The sequence below is a fragment of the Emys orbicularis genome, chromosome 18 (genome assembly GCF_028017835.1).
Source record: "Emys orbicularis isolate rEmyOrb1 chromosome 18, rEmyOrb1.hap1, whole genome shotgun sequence".
Classification (NCBI taxonomy): Eukaryota; Metazoa; Chordata; order Testudines; family Emydidae; genus Emys; species Emys orbicularis.
In genome coordinates this window covers 3288917-3306220 of record NC_088700.1, presented here as the reverse complement: position 1 = coordinate 3306220, position 17304 = coordinate 3288917, and the positions used below count along the sequence as shown (strand labels likewise).

The window sequence follows — 17304 nt, the reverse complement described above, 5'->3', positions numbered from 1 at the left end:
CTGGTTTAGTAGCAAAGTGTATCCATGTTTTGATGAGCTGATAGTAACTGTGGGCCACTTGGCAAGAGCCTGCCAGAGACCATGCTTGTAGCTTGTTGGTTCCATCTGTCTCCGTTGTTCCAGTTTCCTAGACTAGTCAGAGTCCAGGAGGAAGACCCTCCTGGGGTCACCTATCTGAGCAATCACTAAAATTCAGCTTGGGATGAGTGTCCCTTCTTGGCAGATGCCTGGCATTCTTCTCATTGCAGCAAAAGTTATCCCTGTGGCCCTTAGTGGGGGGGATGGGGGTGGAGAAACATGCTTGGGAGTTCAAAGGGTTGTGAGTGGTGGTACTCAAGCACCTGCATGACAGAATCACTCCCTGGATCCTGATGGTGATCTTACTGCTGCATGCTGAAGCGGAGGCCCCACCTGGGACAGTTAATATGGGGATGGGGTAAGAAGCTGGAAGAGTCCATTGTAGTCAGAGCAGACACTACAGGCTTCATTGCTGGAGAGAGAATCCAGTGTGGGAGAAGGCAAGACTATTAAGATCTCTCCTTCAATCTTTGCTTGGCATTTTCTAGCATGATGCGTCTAAATTCCCAAGGTGTCCACCTTTCATGCCTTGCTATTGCTTGTGTTAAAGAAGTAACCCTAATATAATCAATCTCTCTCTCTCCCTCTTCCCCTCCTCCCCCACACCCCGATATAGCTGAAAGTACGAGAACATCCAATCCTTGGTCCTTATGTAACTGGCCTTTCTACGTAAGTATGGTCTGTTAATTTTTTTTTTTTAGATGGTGAAACGGCACATCAGTCACCATCCTCCTGCCTCCAGAATGTATCTGGTACGATTGTCTTACTTTTAAAGAAACACTTCTTCTGTTTAGGCAACAAACTCCAAGTTTATTGCATGCTCAGTTGTAAAAATGAAAACTGACTACATCTACACTACAAAAAGATCCCCATGGCAGTGAGTCTTGGCGTCCGGGTTAAGACTTAGGCTCACCCTATAGGGCTAAAAATATCCGTGTTAATGTTCCTGCTCGGGCTGGAGCCCAGGCTCTGAGACCTGCCACTCTTGCTTGGTTTCTGAGCCCAAGCTCTGGCCAGAGCTGGAATGTCTCCACTACTATCCTGAGTCAGTTAGCCCAGGCTGTGAGACTTGTTGCTGTGTGTGCGCAGCGGAGGTCGGGGGTGTGGGTTTTTTTTTTTCCAGTGTAGGCATACCCAGAGATTTCTGCACTGAAGTCAATGAGTGGCTCGCAGGTATAACAGTTTGTCCCTTACTGTTTAACTTTCCGTTAAACTGTCTAAAATGAGAATCTTCCTGAATCTAAACTCCTTCAGGCTTTCCTCTTGGTGATGGGAATGCGTCTGGAAACTTGGTTGCAGACCTGCCCCCACAGGCTTATTTCCAGCCTGGAACTGGTGTTGGATCTGACAGGATCTGAGCTTCCGCGACTGCTGCTACTCAGAGCTGAAGTCTGAGCAGAAGTGCAGCTGACCCCTTAACCTGATGAGGCCTTATTTGCACAGTAGCCTCTATCTCAGGGGTCGGCAACGTTTGGCACGCGGCTCGCCAGGGTAAGCACCCTAGCGAGCCGGGCCAGTTTATTTACCTGCTGACGTGGCAGGTTTGGCCAATTGCAGCCCCCCCCGGGCCAATGGGGGCGGCGGGAAGCGGCGTGGGCCGAGGGATGTGCTGGCCGTGGCTTCCCGCCGCCCCCATTGGCCCGGGACGGTGAACTGCGGCAAGTGGGGGCCGCGATCGGCCGAACCCGCCGCGTCAGCAGGTAAATAAACTGGCCCGGCCCGCTAGGGTGCTTACCCTGGCGAGCCACGCGCCGAACGTTGCCGACCCGTGCTCTATCTAATCCAGCTCTAAACAACCTCCAAAACTCTTCCCCTTTGTGGTCGGACCAGTGAACAGTTCAATTGTGTCCTGTAGGATATAGAAGGTTGCCTCGCTCTCCCACTGGGGAATCAATAGAGTAGGGGTGCATGAGGAGATGCTCCCATAACCTGGGATAACTCTGGGATGCACAGCAGAGAAGCCTGTCCAAAGAGCTTCTTAGGTAGTAGGCTCAAGCTTATAAAGCCTTCAGGGCACCAGGTGTCCTGCATAGTGTTGCCACTAGCGGAATGTCCTGGTGGAGAGAACCTTCATTGTTTCAAGCGACAAGCAATGTATGTAATGGCTTAACAAGTGCCTTTCAGCTAAGCCATCCTGGAAAACTGACACTTGGTATTAACAGCAGGCTGTCCACTGAATTATAGCTCTTAGCCCAAAGGCTTAGAGCTCTGGACACGAAGATGGGCCTAATTATAGGGACTCCAGACAAGTATCTGCACATGAGACCAAACTCCTTGATACTGATCTAGTCAAATGGGAAGCATCGCACTTGACAACTCCCCAAGGTTTAAGCAGAGGCTGCATTAATTTCAAGGGACTAGTATAAACGATTCTAATCTCTCCAGCCCCAGATGAAAAACGGGGTTCGCTCAGTGCTGTGTGTGCCATGTAGCTGCATTGCGCTCCGATCAACATGAAGCATCTTATTGATTCTGCTGCTACGGTTCTCCTCTTAGAATTAACTGGAAAGTTTCTTTCCAAGTGAAACAGATAGATACGTAGCACTTGCATTGTGCTTTATGTCTTCAAAGCGCTGTGTGAATATAGTTAAGAATTATCCCGACAAGATAGCAAAACTGAGGCATACGGGTGGTGTGATTTGATCAAAACCCTGCAACAAATTGGTGGTACCCTTGAGACTAGAACTCGAGGTCTGGACCCACGTTCTCTCGCTTAATCAGTAAACAATTGTTTCTCATACTGCAAGAAGTCTCTTCAGAACTATTGCGGATCCTGCTGTTGAGGGAGTATGTGACTTGCACAAAACAGAGAATGCAACCTCATGGCACACAAGTTGTGCAGTGTTCAGACTGACTGTATCCAGACAGCCTAGAACTGGCTTCTTAAAATCAAAATGAAACTCCTGTACTTGGCTCTCAAAGATGTGAAGGGAGTGGCTTGCTTTAGGGGGTGGAAACCGAGAACTCCTAAGTGTTGCTAGTTCTGGATGGTAGCATCTCAGCAGCTGGATTCTGAGGAATATACTGCCATTGTTGCAAGGCAGCATGACTCTTATGGGGGAAGGGGGAAAGGAAGCCTGAGATCTGGAAACACTGGAACAACCTAACCACTGTGTCTGCATCTCTTATCTGTTCCTGTAGTTAACATTAACTGCCAAACAAGCCCCTGCAGTCCTGGGCACCCAATGCTTGCACAGCTAAGGGCTGTGTTAGTCAGCTGGTAAAATCCAGCAGGCTGCACCTCCTTGTGGCCTCCTTTTCTAATACAGAAAATATTGCAGGTCCCTCATGTGGCCCAAGAGGGAGGGCTGCCTATTGGGAGCTGTGCGCTCTACAGGCTATGCCTCCGTGTTTCCAGATCAGGGTGACCCCGTTGTGGGGCTCCATGAGCCTGCACTTCAACACGTGGTGTGTATTGTGCTCTCGACTCATTCAGCTAATTTCCCGGCCTGTGCTGGTACCTGGTAGCGAAAGGAGAACATCGTGCTGCCAGATGCTCTTTTTAGTCTAACACAGTTGTTTTTTCTCTTCTCTTGATAAAGTTAAAATAAACAGTCTCTTGGGTGAATTAGAGGCGTCAAAATTGGATTGGCATCCAAATCATGGAGCAGTTGGTGGTTGGGAGTCTGGGGAAAAAGAAACAGCAGGCTTTAGCTAGAGGGGACAACAGCTTTATTTCCCTCATGGTCCTTGACAACGAAGCAGATGTCCTACAATTATTATTTTACCTTCTAGTAATATAGTGCCTCTTCCCTATCCTCCCAGGTATGTGGTTGGCTCTTTGCAGATGTGCAGGTAAGTCTGCCTTAGTTCAAAGCTCTGTTAATGATGCATCACTAGCTCCATCTACTGCTGTCTTCTTCCCTGCATCTTTATTCCTGATAGTGGCTCATTGGAATCTAAATTAGCTATTTCTGCTTCTCTCCAGTCACCTTTATGGCTGGAAATAAGTGTCCATCCTGTTGTGTATGGACATTAAATATGCCAGGAGTTTGCCGGCTGTCCTTAGCCAGACTTTTCCTCCTCCCATTATTGTGCAGTGGACTCGGTGCCAGCTGCCTTTTACTTGTAAGGGGCTGTGTCCTATTGGAGATCCCACCGTGCTGTACAGCACCTTGTATGGAAGGAAGACTGTACGGAAATGCAAAATATTAAGAGCTTAGTTATTTTTCAGGTTGGGGGAAATACGTGGGGGATGGGCATTATTTGCCTAATGGCAATGCCCAAGATCAAGTCCCCTTTATAGTAGGTGCTGTACAGACATAAGACAGTGCCTGCCTTGAAGAGCTTACAACTGAACTACTACAAAGCAACTCAAGTGATTTTTTTTGGGGGGGGGGGGGAAGGGGAAGGGGAGAGACAACCGAGCACAAAGTGAACTGATTGGCTCAAGGCTGCGTGGCAGACTTGTGAATAGAACCTACATCTCCAGACTATCGAGTGTCCTGTCCACTGGACCATGCTACCTCTGGGTGGTATGGGAACCATTTTCCTCAGTGTGCAGGGGGTGGGGAGGAGAGGGGCAGATCAGCATATGTAGGCAAAACTTGGGGGTTGCACCTCTAAAAAGGAGGTTGTGGTCATGCAGTACTTCCTAAGGCCACTGAATAAATCTAATCACAGACTGGAATGGCTAGAAATTGTACTTTATACTGCCAAATGCTATACAAATATTGACTTGGGATGTGAGACTGAGCTTGGTCCTTCAGTACAGTGTGAACAGACATCCATGTACAACAAAACTCAACTGCTTTCCCACAATGCTCTCTGCTTCACAATGAGGATGAACTAGGTAAAGAGGGACAGCTTCTGGGTCTGAAGCACTGGGTACCTGAGTGGCTCTGTCCCAAGTCAGATTTCTTGTCAGTGACTTGCTTGCTCGTGTGTGTGTTTGTTTAAACAAAATGTAGGCCGTCTATTGTATTGCTGTGTTTTCTCTGGTAACCTGGTGATGCTGCCAACTCCCGTAGCTGCCTCTGGGGAAAGAGTGCCAAGTAAAATGAAAGTTTAAGGTACCAGGCTACTAAATGGAAAAATGCTCTGATGTTCTATTGCTCAGTGATTCAGTTCACCTGCACAAGCCCTTTCCCAAGGGAAAAGATCTGTATGCAAAAGGGGATTTCAGTAAAATTGAAACTATGGCCGAACCTGTCTGCCCACCTGTCAGTTTGAAAGGCTGTGGAGCATGTCAGTGGCATTAACTTACTGAAGAATCTACTGTACCTGAATCCTGGGTAGCATCAATATTTAATCTTTTAGTTGTTGCTTATCTTTCAGTAATGACTGTGGCAGCTCGTAGGGGAACAAGAAACGATAACTTAGGCAGTAGCTGCAATATTGCTGCTGTAATCTAGCCTGGCTGTGTTTGTGCTCTCGGGGCTTGGTGGTTCTTCCTGCTGACAGATTTGCCCAGGAAGCATGGCACTGCATAGTATCCTACAAGATGTGTGGTGACACTGTTAGTGTCCACTCACTCCTGCAGTCCCTTCTCGCATGGTGAGGTACTCTGGGTGCTGAAAGCATTCCAGGCGCTGGTCATAGCTATCAAACAGGGTACTGAAAGTGCAAATCTTGGCGCACTCTTTGTCCTAGAGAATCTGCCAAATGCCTGCTGATGTATCTAACTCGCTGGATAATTTTGGCTCCTGCCATTTCAGCAAACTGTCCGTTCCCTGTGGGCAAGTGTAAATGTTCCCATTTAATGTTCTTGTTCATCTCCTGTGGTCTGACGTATACTTTTTCCGCTTCTGTTTTTTCTCTACAATCCCTAAAGAGTGAACCTCTTCTCCTGGCTCTCCTATGGATGATGCCATTAGCTGTCCATGTCTTGCAGCTTTGTCTGGTCTCTCTTTCCAGGCTTCTGGAACACTTCATGTGGCATGCTTTTCTGGCTCTTTCATTCCATAACAGTAACTTTATGCCCTCTTCCAGCAACTTCAGTGCAGTTGTTTGATGGATGAACCTCCCCCAGTAAATCTTACAGCAATGCACATAACATTCTCCTCTGCAAATGTAGAGGGTTCCTGTCTCTCTAGCTCACTCTCCTAATCTGTATGCAGTGTTGTAGCTATGTTGGGCCCAGGATATTAGACACACAAGGGTGGACCAAGATATTCTCTTTCCTAATCTGAATTTTTATGGTATACTCAAGGCCTAATGAAATGGGCACGCTTGATCTCATCTGTCTCTACTTCTGCTCTTGATTTTGAGCTGTCTGGTCTACATTGGTCTATCCTTCCAATCCCAGTGCTTGTGTTCTAATGTCCACCAAGTTCTCTCCTGTTATGTTGGCCCAAAGAGCTGAGGTCCTCCAGTTGTTCCTATCTAACATCCGAGAGAGAGACCCCTACCAGCTGAGCTGCTGACTATACCTATAAAATAGACTATCAAATGTTCTGTCAAGGCAGCATCAGTGTAAGCAGTGCCACAGATTCACTGTCCATTTATCCCATCAACCGTGCTTGCAAATAAGCTCTGAGACTTTTTTTTGGAAGAACAAGATTCACTAATGAGTTGTGTTTCCAGGTCAACTATCTTCAAAGCCTTTAAGAAAAAAATGTCTAAGCCATGCATCTGTTGTTTCCCTTCTCCTTGGCTGTTTCCACAGTTCATCTGATTGATTCTCTTAACTGACCATGGAAATCAATTAACCTGCTCCATGCTGAGAATGACATCCTCTGCTAAATGGAACAAAATTGCTCCTTTCTCCAGTCAGGCTGAGAATGTTTGGGGGGGGGGGGGCGAGAAGAATGCTGCTTCTAGGTATAGTCAAGCTGATCAAAAGCAGAATTTTTTTTTTTAAGTCTGAGCCCTTCTCTTCAAAACTGCATATGGCACTGCCATGCAAAACTGCTCAGATTTGCAGGGCACTTTAGGAGCTGGCTGAATCCAGAATTTGGGTGGGGTGGGGGAAGGGGAGGAGGGGAAAATCCCATGTGAGCAGAGAGACCACAGCTTAGGGGCTGACTGTCCTTGTCTGCTGCAGCTGCTCTCCAGATTTGCTGCTAACATGTGGTAGCCTGGAGTTTGTAATGGGTATTTCATAAGGCAGAGAAATAAGTGGCTCACCATATCCCATAACACCCAATTACTCTGGTGGGTATCTTGAACTGCTTCCTAGACTAAAAGGGGCAGCAAGCCCACTATCCTGGAGGGGCATTTCAGAACTAATCGTTTATATTTCCTGACACAAGCCTGTATCGGCAACACCTGCAGTCTCTTGGTAAGCTGCTATGGCCAGGCAAGTCTTAAACAGCAAAGCATCACGCAGTAGCTCAGAATGCAGTCTCATTCCTTGGAGCTGGTGTTCTGTTCTGTACAGGTGCTTGTATCTCCCTGCTTGCTGCAATGTCTGAGTGCCTTCCCATCGTGTGCAAAGTGACTAACAGATGTCTCCTGGCTCATTCTTTCTCTTGTCTTCTCCCTAATGGCAGGACTGTGTGCAGTGTGGGGACTTGTTTTAATGTCTGTCTCTCTCCAATGGAGAAAGACAGGACACAAGTGCACCCTGCTGATGAAAGCAGAATGGGGGACGGGGAGGATAGTAATGGCCCTTAGCTTCTGGGGGAGTTCATTTGACACTATGGGACTGGCTCCTGGAAAAGCTCTGTTTCCTGCACAGACTAGCTTTACCCTTTCCCGCTCCACTGTGTCTGTGGAGCAAAGTGTCAACAGCAATCCTCAGGTGAGGGTCCAGGCCATTGAGCATGGTGGAGAGTAGCCAGGGAGGGAAAGTGAGCGGGATCAATGTGGAAACTAATTGTTGCTTCTACTCTAGACCTGGCTGGAACTTGGAAACAAGCAGCGAGCCACAGCAGCCACTAGCATGAATGAGAGAAGCTCCCGCTCTCACTCTGTGTTCAAACTGGTCGTGGCTCAGACGAAGGCAAGTGGACCCCATTCCCTCCAGTCTGGTGACTCGGGATAGGTCTGGGATTGTTCTCCAACTGCCCCTTGAGTCTTCCTGTACTTGGCTTTCATGCCTGTGGGGTAAGATTTGGAGCTATTAAAGTGACTGGACCAGTGTGCAGACTGTGCTGCCTAGCCGTGGGATGATGTAGCCTTGTCCACTGTGATTTGAAGGCTGGAGGCAGGGAAGATGCTGAATGTTCATACACTGTTTGGTGGCAACAAATCTAATCTCTTGTGTGGCCTTGCAGAGGGAACACCTGGAGGGAGAAGCACATGACCACATGATGGTGAGCCACGTGAATTTGGTGGACCTCTCGGGAAGTGAGCGCTGCAATCTGGCACAAACCAGTGGGCTGAGAACGCAGGTTGGGTGATGCTGCTTACTTTGGGGTGGGAGAGGAGGGGAAACTGTCTAAATCCAAATGCAAAATCTTCCACTGAGTTGGCATGATGTCTATGAAACTGACAGGGAGTAGTAGCGACCTTGGAGGAACCGTTAGACCCAGAACTGGGAGATCTGGGTTCTGTCTCTCCAAGAGGAAAGCCAATTAAGTATGACTCTGATCCTCTACTTATCAGAGTCCCTATCTGATACCTACCTCATAGTGCTTGGATAACCAATTCTTGGCTGGAAAGTGCTGTAGAAGTGCAAAGTATTGATGTTAGTCTCTCCTTGATCTGAAAATCCCCAGTCCTGGCATTCTGCTATTGATTAGAATTTTTAACTGACTTTTCTCAGCCAAGTAGGTGTCTCTAAAGCATGATGGTGAACGAATCCCAAAACGTGAGCCTCCAAGGAAAACCCCACACTTAAGCAAGCTGGATTATTTTAACTCTGAGAACATGGATACCCTTTGAAATATCTGGATCTCTATAGAATAACATGTTGAGAAAAGAACATAAGAACGGCCGTACCAGGTCAGACCAAAGGTCCATCTAGCCCAGTATCCTGTCTACCGACAGTGGCCAATGCCAGGTGCCCCAGAGGGAGTGAACCTAACGGGCAATGATCAAGTGATCTCTCTCTCCTGCCATCCATCTCCATCCTCTGACAAACAGAGGCTAGGGACACCATTCCTTACCCATCCTGGCTAATAGCCATTAATGGACTTAACCACCATGAATTTATCCAGTTCTCTTTTAAACGCTGTTATAGTCCTAGCCTTCAAAAGTAACTGTATCAAACTGGCACACCTTACTCCATATATATTATGTTTCCCCTGTGCCATATCTGCTTACTCTACTGACAAATGTAGTCTCCTGCTACAGGTAATCCAGCAGAGCTAATGCAGTTCTGGACGACTGAGCTGGATTCTGTATGCCACGTACATTGTGAATTTAGCTGGCAGCTTGGTTCCAGTTGCTGAATTTCACTAGGGCTGATGTGAGAATCCAGCTGGTAGCCACACCTCTAGCAGCATGTAAAATTGCTTCTGATTTGCAAACTGGATCTGGAAGCAATTGGGAGAAACAAGTCTTTGGATCCAGTTCTCATTTTTGTAACCATATAATGATGGGATGCCATAGCTGGGATCTGAAAGGGAAAAACTAAGTTAATTCAGTTAGCTTCTGTATCAAAATCCCCTTCTGGCTGTTGCAGTTACCTTTGTAAATTTGGTAATGTCTCTTTCCAGGAAGGTGCTAGTATCAACAAGTCCCTGCTCACTCTCAGGAAGGTGATCTCTGCACTATCTGAAATGTCCCAATTCAAGAGAAAGTGCTTCATCCCTTACAGAGACTCTGTCTTAACCTGGTACGGCAAGGAAACTACTGGCACCTTCACACAGCTCTCCCGTTAAAATCCGATTCTGGGCATGCTTGTTAAACATCATGGCTTTGTAACTGAAACAGAGTTGTCCTACAGGACAACTGGTGGAGCTCTTAGAGCTGGACTGCAAATTCAGATTTTGGAAAAAATAGTAAGAGATTCTTCACCAAAGCCTTAGTTCAGCTGGTCTCTTGATACTGCTCCTTAAAGCTTTGCATGCTACCACTTTTAGGCACCGATTGTATGAGAAGCCTGACCTTTAATAAAACAGAATGAAACAAGATACTAAAATATCGTGGACATTTTATAATCTGCCCAATACTATAGTATCTGGGTGCCTAACAACCTTGTAGATGGGCCTAATGTTAAAGGGATGTTTTTGCATAGTTCTGGTTTAACAAAGTCTTTATAAACTAGTGTGACAGACCCAGACCAGTGGGGTACAGGAGTCTGGTAGAGGGCAAATATACTGGTCACTGGATTAGTAGTTTTCTGTTCCCTGAGTGACCAGAGCAGGGGCTACACTAGAGTAATCAGGAACCTGCTAGAACCAGTTAAGGCAGGCAGGCTAATTAGGACACCTGGAGTCAATTAAGAAGAAGCTGCTAGAGTCAATTAAGGCAGGCTAATCAGGGCACCTGGGTTTTAAAAAGGAGCTCACTTCAGTTTGTGGTGCGAGTGTGAGGAGCTGGGAGCAAGAGGTGCAAGGAGCTGAGAGTGAGAGGGTGTGCTGCTGGAGGACTGAGGAGCACAAGCGTTATCAGACACCAGAAGGAAGGTCCTGTGGTGAGAATAAGGAAGGTGTTTGGAGGAGGCCATGGGGAAGTAGCCCAGGGAGTTGTAGCTGTCATGCAGCTGTTACAGGAGGCACTATAGACAGCTGCAGTCCACAGGGCCCTGGGCTGGAACCCAGAGTAGAGGGCGGGCCCGGGTTCCCCGCAAACCTCCCAATTGACCTGGACTGTGCCTTCTTCCAGAGGGGAAGGTCTCTGGGCTGTTCCCCAACCCACATGGTGAATCTCTGAGGTAAGAAAATCCGCCAATAAGCGTAGGACCCACCAAGATAGAGGAGGAACTTTGTCACACTAGCAAAAGTGTCTTTTCTGACTAGTGAATCTTGTACCTCCCCCATTATGTTCTCACATAGGAGCCAGAAGCAGAAGTGGACTTTTCTGGTCAATGTAAGTGAGGTACAAAAGTTAATGTGAAACTTCTGGGCTTCGTAAAGCCTTAACCCTAGAGGCTATTGCAGGAACTAGTATTCCACATGGCACTGTCCCTTTAATTAAGGGTGGGATAGAGGATGGGTGGATTTGCAAACTGGATCTTGTTGCCATTTCCCCAATGACTCGTGGTCACTCTGCTAACTTGTCTCCTAAATCTGCTTTGAGGCTTTTGAAGGAGAGCCTGGGTGGTAACTCTAAGACAGCCATGATAGCCACCATCAGCCCAACCGCTGCACACGTCGAGGAAACCTTGAGCATGCTGCGCTACGCCAGTCAAGCTCGCAGCATCGTTAATGTGGCCACGGTCAATGAGGATTCCAATGCAGTGCTGATCAGAGGTATGGCGCTGAGAAGCGTCTCTTAGCAGCCTGTGGGTCTGGGATTGATGCCTCCAACGGTACAAAATGAAGGGAGGCAAATGACACTGACCCGAGAGGGCAGTAAGTTAGAGGGACCTAAAGGAAATATTTCCCGAAGCTGCGAGTAGCTGTCTTGTACCTCTGCTGTATGAAGCCAAGACTAATACTGTGACTAGCTGCTTTTTTTTTTTTTCTTGTATTTAATATTTGCCTGAGAAATCTCCTATACTAGGGTATTGTACACATTGACCAAGTGCACCAGGTGGCCAAAGGTGACACGCATTGTCCAAAAACAATGTTTGCTGCAATTGTGCCTGTACCCCTAGTGTCCCTACGTGCTGTGACTACTCCAGCGAACGCCTTCACTAGCAGAATGCTCCTGTAGCTAGCCAGCAACTACTGTAGAATGTCCCACGGTGAATTTGTATTGGGACTGGAACCAGGTAGGGAGATCCCCCCCCCCCCCCCCCAGAGTAGGAGAATAAAAGTACTATGTGAGTCTCTTCTATCCAAAACTGCTCGACTTTCAAACCTCTCACGTTCCCAGTGAACTGCTAACAAGCTTCAGGCAAAAAACCTTTATCAGAATTATTTGAATAATTCTGTCGCTATCGGATCTAGATGTCCACAGATGGATATAGTCAAGGCAAAAACTTAATCAAATACGTTTTCCCAGACTGAGATCTCCTTCTTTCCTAGGGATGTTTCCCATGGAGGCCCATACTGCCAAAGCTGTCACTTCTGAAAGGGGAGGGCTTGAGCTGTTTGAATCCAATGCAACTAGTAATGTAACTAGTTTAAAGAGGTGTTTTCCATCTCCTTAAGAGCTGAAAGCTGAGATTGAGAAGCTGAGAGCTGCCCAGCAGTGCAGTCAAGGGATTGATGTGCTGAAATATGAAGCTAGTCTCCAAGAAATCCAGTATCTGAAAGAACAACTTGCTGATCGGGAAAGAGAACTGGCAGAATCACAGAAGTAAGAAATCTCTCTCTCCCCCGCCCCCGCGCTCCATGTAGGGAACAAGGTTTTGGTGGGTCGTCTTAGTTAAATGTTCTAGTGTGCTAGAAGCAAATACTTCAGAGCTTACTGTTCTGATCTTCTACAACTTAAACACTCCATTGTCTAGTGTTGCAATGCTTATATCATTGGGCTGTGGTCCATCACATGTCACTCATCTAGGACTAAGGCCTGGATTTTTGGTTTCCTGTTAACTAATGTTGCCAATCACTAGTATACAAAAGGGTGTGTGGGTGTGGTGAGCAGGGCCGGCTCCAGGGTTTTTGCCTCCCAAGCAGCGCAAAAAAAAAAAAAAAAAAAGGAAGTCGCGATCTGCGGCACCTCTGCCGCCGTCGCTTCAGTCTTCGACGGCAGGTCCTTCGATCGGAGAGGGACTGAGGGACCCGCCGCCGAAGAGCCAGACGTGCTGCCCCTCTCTGTTGGCCGCCCCAATCACCTGCTTGCTGGGCTGGTGCCTGGAGCCGGCCCTGGTGGTGAGGGTGGGTGGGTGGGGTGGAGAATTGATTTCATGGTAAGGATGAAGACTTGTTCTAGGTCCTGGCAGGAGAAGCTGGCTTTAGCAGAACAACACAAGATGGAAGAGGAGCAAGAACTGCAGGTATGGAGAGTGAAGCCTATATCCTACACAGCCAGAGTGAGGGGAGGCACTCCTAAGCAGCAGAGGCTGGTGACCTCTCTCTAAATGTGTGGATAAGACTGATACAGGTGAGGTCAGAGTCAGCTTGCAGCAGGAGGAAAAGATCCTAGTGTGTAACTCACATTATGGGAAGCCAAGCGATTCCCACCGGTCCTGGTAAAACTACCAGTAAGACAGGGTGGAGGGGGAATATTAAACTTGCTATCCTCTGAACAGGATCAAACTGGCCGGTCTGAGTGGGAAGGCGGGTTCTGTGATAGAACTTGTCTCGTACAAAATCCCTTTCCAGTAAGAGTTCTAGCTGGAGAAACTGATTGCACAAAAATAGGTGAGGCAACTTGTTGCCATAACACTATCTTTCCAGCTTACAGCAGAGGCTGCTATTCCATTGGGTATCTGTATGTACCAGAGCACAATATACAGCTTTAAATTTTCAGTGTACTTCTATTGTATTTGAGAACACAGGTGCCCTCTAGTGGCCAATCCAGCTTTGACATCTCTGTCTGCTGAAGTTAATGCCCAGTAGTGGGACTGAAGATCAGAAGGACAGGCGTTCAGTTTCTGAGGCCACCTTTTAAATATGAAATCCCCTGACTGTGAGCAGGGAGGGCTAGGTTCTCATCTGTTAGCCATAACCCACTAGCCGCTCATGACTAAAATCCTGCTCTATCTGCTGCCGCCTCCTAGAAAGCAGGAGTGTGCTTTAAAGTTGACAACTGTCTGCCAAACCTGGTAAATCTAAACGAAGACCCACAGCTCTCGGAGATGCTTCTCTATATCCTCAAAGAGGGAGAAACCAGAGTGGGGAGTCTTCATCCAGACTCTGAGCATGACATCCAGCTGACAGGCGCACTCATTTCAGTGGACCACTGGTAAGTTCTCTTAAAGTCAACACCATTTTAAAACCTCCCACAGGAGAGATCTCCCTGAGCTCCAAGCAGGCCTTCTAGCCAGAGTCGAAACTGCTGAATCCCCCCACTGAACTCCTAAACGTGGACTTTCTTCCCAAAGGTTGCTAGCGTCTCAGTCGCGTGCCGCCCTGCTTGAGCTAGTGGAGCTGTCCATGCTGGTGGCAGACGTACAGATCAGACTATAGCTGGGTTCTAGTCTGAAAAATGACTTACTGCTTCTTACTCAGCAGGTCCTGCTCCCTGTGGGTAGTCAGACCTCGCTGGTGATGTCGGTTACTATTGCTTTATTCTCCAGCTGGCCTGGCAGAGCCATCACAGCTGTGAAAGAGATGGATTCTCTGACTTGGGCATCAGAATGGCCTGTGGAGCTCCAGTTATAGCCACCCACTGCCTCGGAGCACAATTTGAAGTCGATAGGGTCATAGCTGTAAAACCCTAATGGCTGAGTGTTTAGCCCACAGAACCCTTATTACTGAGGGTGAAAGATGCCTTCTTGATGCTGTGGTCCCAGGCTGAGTTTACAGGGCTGACGTAGAAAAAAGTCTCTTTATTTGTAAACATTTGATGGCGGGACTGAGACCATGATCAGGGAATGCCATGGTGCCATTTGCAGTCTCTTTTCAGAATAGAACTGCACTTCTCCTGAGGTCCCTTCCAACCCTGATATTCTATGATTTTGGATCCCAAAAGGTGGTCACCTAGTCCAACCCCCTGCTCAAAGCAGGATCAATCCCCAACTAAATCAGCCCAGCCAGGGTTTTGTCAAGCCTGACCTTAAAAACCTCTAAATATGTCCACTTCTGTCATCTTATTTCAAAGCTAACCCCAAAAGGAACCATAACACTAGCCTTATTGTATCCTCTCAAAGACTAGTGCAATTTCTCACAACCTTACCTGTTGTGTAACTCTGAGGGACTCATGATGATGATGATGATGATGATTTAGTTGGTGTTGGTCCTGCTTTGAGCGGGGGATTGGACTAGATGACCTCCTGAGGTCTCTTCCAACCCTAATATTCTATGATCTTGCTCTGCAAAAAGCTGCACTCTGTGTCTAGTGGAAGTTAGGCCTAACTCTGCTGGTTTTTCTCTTTCCTCCCAGTGTCATCACCAATGTGCAAGGAGTGGTCACCTTAAGTCCTATCCCAGATGCCAGGACCTTTGTGAATGGAAACCTCCTAGTTGAGGCAGTCACCCTACACCATGTAGGGATCCTAGTCTACTGTTCAGTGTTGATAAATGCAAAGTAATGCACGTTGGAAAACATAATCCCAAGTATACATACAAAATGATGGGGTCTAAATTAGCTGTTAACACTTGGAGTCATTGTGCGCAGTTCTCTGAAAACTTTTGTTCAATGTGCAGTGGCAGTCAAAAAAGCTAACAATGATAGGAACTGGTAGGAAAGGGATAGATGATAAAACAGAATATATAATTCTACTGTGTAAATCCATGGTACACCCACACCTTGAATATTGTGTGCAGTTCTGGTTGCCTCATCTTGAAAAAGATGTATATTAGAATTCGAAAAGGTGCAGAAGAGAAGGGCAATGAAAATGATTAGGGGTATGGAACAGCTGCCATATAAAGAGACTAATAAGACTGGGATTAGTCAGCTTAGAAAAGAGATATGTTAGAGGTCTATAAAATCATGAATAGTGTAGAGAAAGTGAATGGGGAAATGTTTTACCTCTTCACATAACAGAAGAACCAGGGTTCGCCTGATGAAATTAATAAGCAGCAGGTTTAAAAAAAAAAAAAGTGTTTCTTCATACAATGCACAGTCAATATGTGGAATTAATTGCCATGAGATGTGAAGGCCAAAAGTATAACTGGGTTCAAAAAGAATTAGGTAAGTTCACAGAGGATAAGTCCATCAATGGCTATTAGCCAAGATGGTCAGTGATGCAACCCCATCCTCCTGGTGTCTCCAAGCCCCCAATTGCCAGAAGCTAAGACTGGACAATGGGATGGATCAGTTAAAATTGATCTGTTCTACTTGTTCTCTCTGAAGCATTTGGTACCGGCCACTGTCCGAGACAAGATACTGGGCTAGATGGACCATTAGTCTGACCCAGTGTGGCTGTTCTTACGTTCCTATGTACAGTCAGTAGCTAACATCCCATTCCCCATGATTTTGTGTAAAGTGTGTATGAGATAGGTGGGGAGCTAAACTGCAGAATGACTCTTAAACTATTAAAACCATAGCTGTTGTTCTTGTCCCTTATTCCTGATCTTTACAAGCCTTGAAAAGAGAGAGTTCTTAGCAATACCTTCATGGTATCTAAAGGGGGTTGTGTGCGGGGCAAACCCACTTTGCCAGTGACTACCTTGCTGTGTGTGAATCTCTATTGTAATACCACCTCCATGACCCTGAGGTTCACTCAAGCCCTTTTCAAGGGCAATCTTATTAAACAGGGAAAAACACTCTTAAAACCAATAACTGGTTAATAGTGAACTCTGGCACATTTGAGGCTAAATTACAATAGGAAGCTATCCTGTTAGAGGAGTGGTTCCCTTAAACAGGCTTGTTCTGGGCCTTGGGGGCTGGGCCTGGGAATGTCTCCTGTAACGTTAACTCTAAGATGTGAGGATACCCTGTGTTGTGATATTTAAGGCATAACTTCAGTGTGTGTGAAGTTAATAACTCACTTACTGGATAAACTGAAATGAGATGGCTTTTTGTGGGAGGGGATGGTGCTCCTCTTTCAGATCACTGCTTTGATACCTTGTGACTTTCCTATTTATCCTTGTTAGGGGGACAGAGTGATTCTTGGTGGGAACCATTACTTCAGATTCAATCACCCAATGGAGGTCAAGAATGGGCGCTGTGCCTCTTTGATGCCAGCAGGGGGAGCTGATGGGCTGAGGGACTTTGAATTTGCTAAAAATGAGCTAGTTGAAGCTCAGAAGCAGAGGTAACTGGATGTGTTCCTTGACCTTCCCTAATATCTGCTTTGAGCAAAAGTATTTGATCTGCAGTCATAGGCACTCTGGAAACTGCAGACCTAGGCAGTTTGTTCTGTGTATTAACTTGTCTGGCAGCCTTGGAAAATGCCCCATGTGTTCTAGGGTTAAAGCATTTTGTGAGCAATTTGAGCACTTCCAGTTCTGTCTTAACGGCTTTATGTGCTGAGGATATGCCATTTGCTGTATAATTAAGGGATGATGCTGGGCTTCATAGAACACTGCACAAGAATGATCATGTTGTTCTCCAATGGACTCTGCTAATTATGCTGGCATGTTAGTCTGGGTAGGGGGAATAAGGGAAATGTCCTGCAGTTGGTAGGGGGTGGACAGGTGTGCCGGGGGAGGGGTAGCATAAAATAGCTAAATGACTATGCTACTCTAATCTTGCATCTTTCTCAAGCACTATAGACTTGCTTCAAAAATACAACCT

The 17304-nt window shown here is 46.8% G+C and overlaps 1 protein-coding gene across 1 annotated transcript in view; it reads left to right on the top strand.

The window, feature by feature from the left end:
- Positions 1-17304, top strand: part of LOC135891421 (kinesin-like protein KIF14) — a 41041-nt gene that overhangs the window by 4805 nt on the left and 18932 nt on the right. Inside the window, 11 exon segments of the mRNA XM_065418977.1 lie at positions 695-751; positions 3844-3873; positions 7856-7963; positions 8238-8354; positions 9624-9742; positions 11149-11321; positions 12168-12315; positions 12892-12955; positions 13682-13866; positions 15007-15109; positions 16662-16822. Of these exon segments, the coding sequence (XP_065275049.1) occupies positions 695-751; positions 3844-3873; positions 7856-7963; positions 8238-8354; positions 9624-9742; positions 11149-11321; positions 12168-12315; positions 12892-12955; positions 13682-13866; positions 15007-15109; positions 16662-16822 (1265 nt within the window).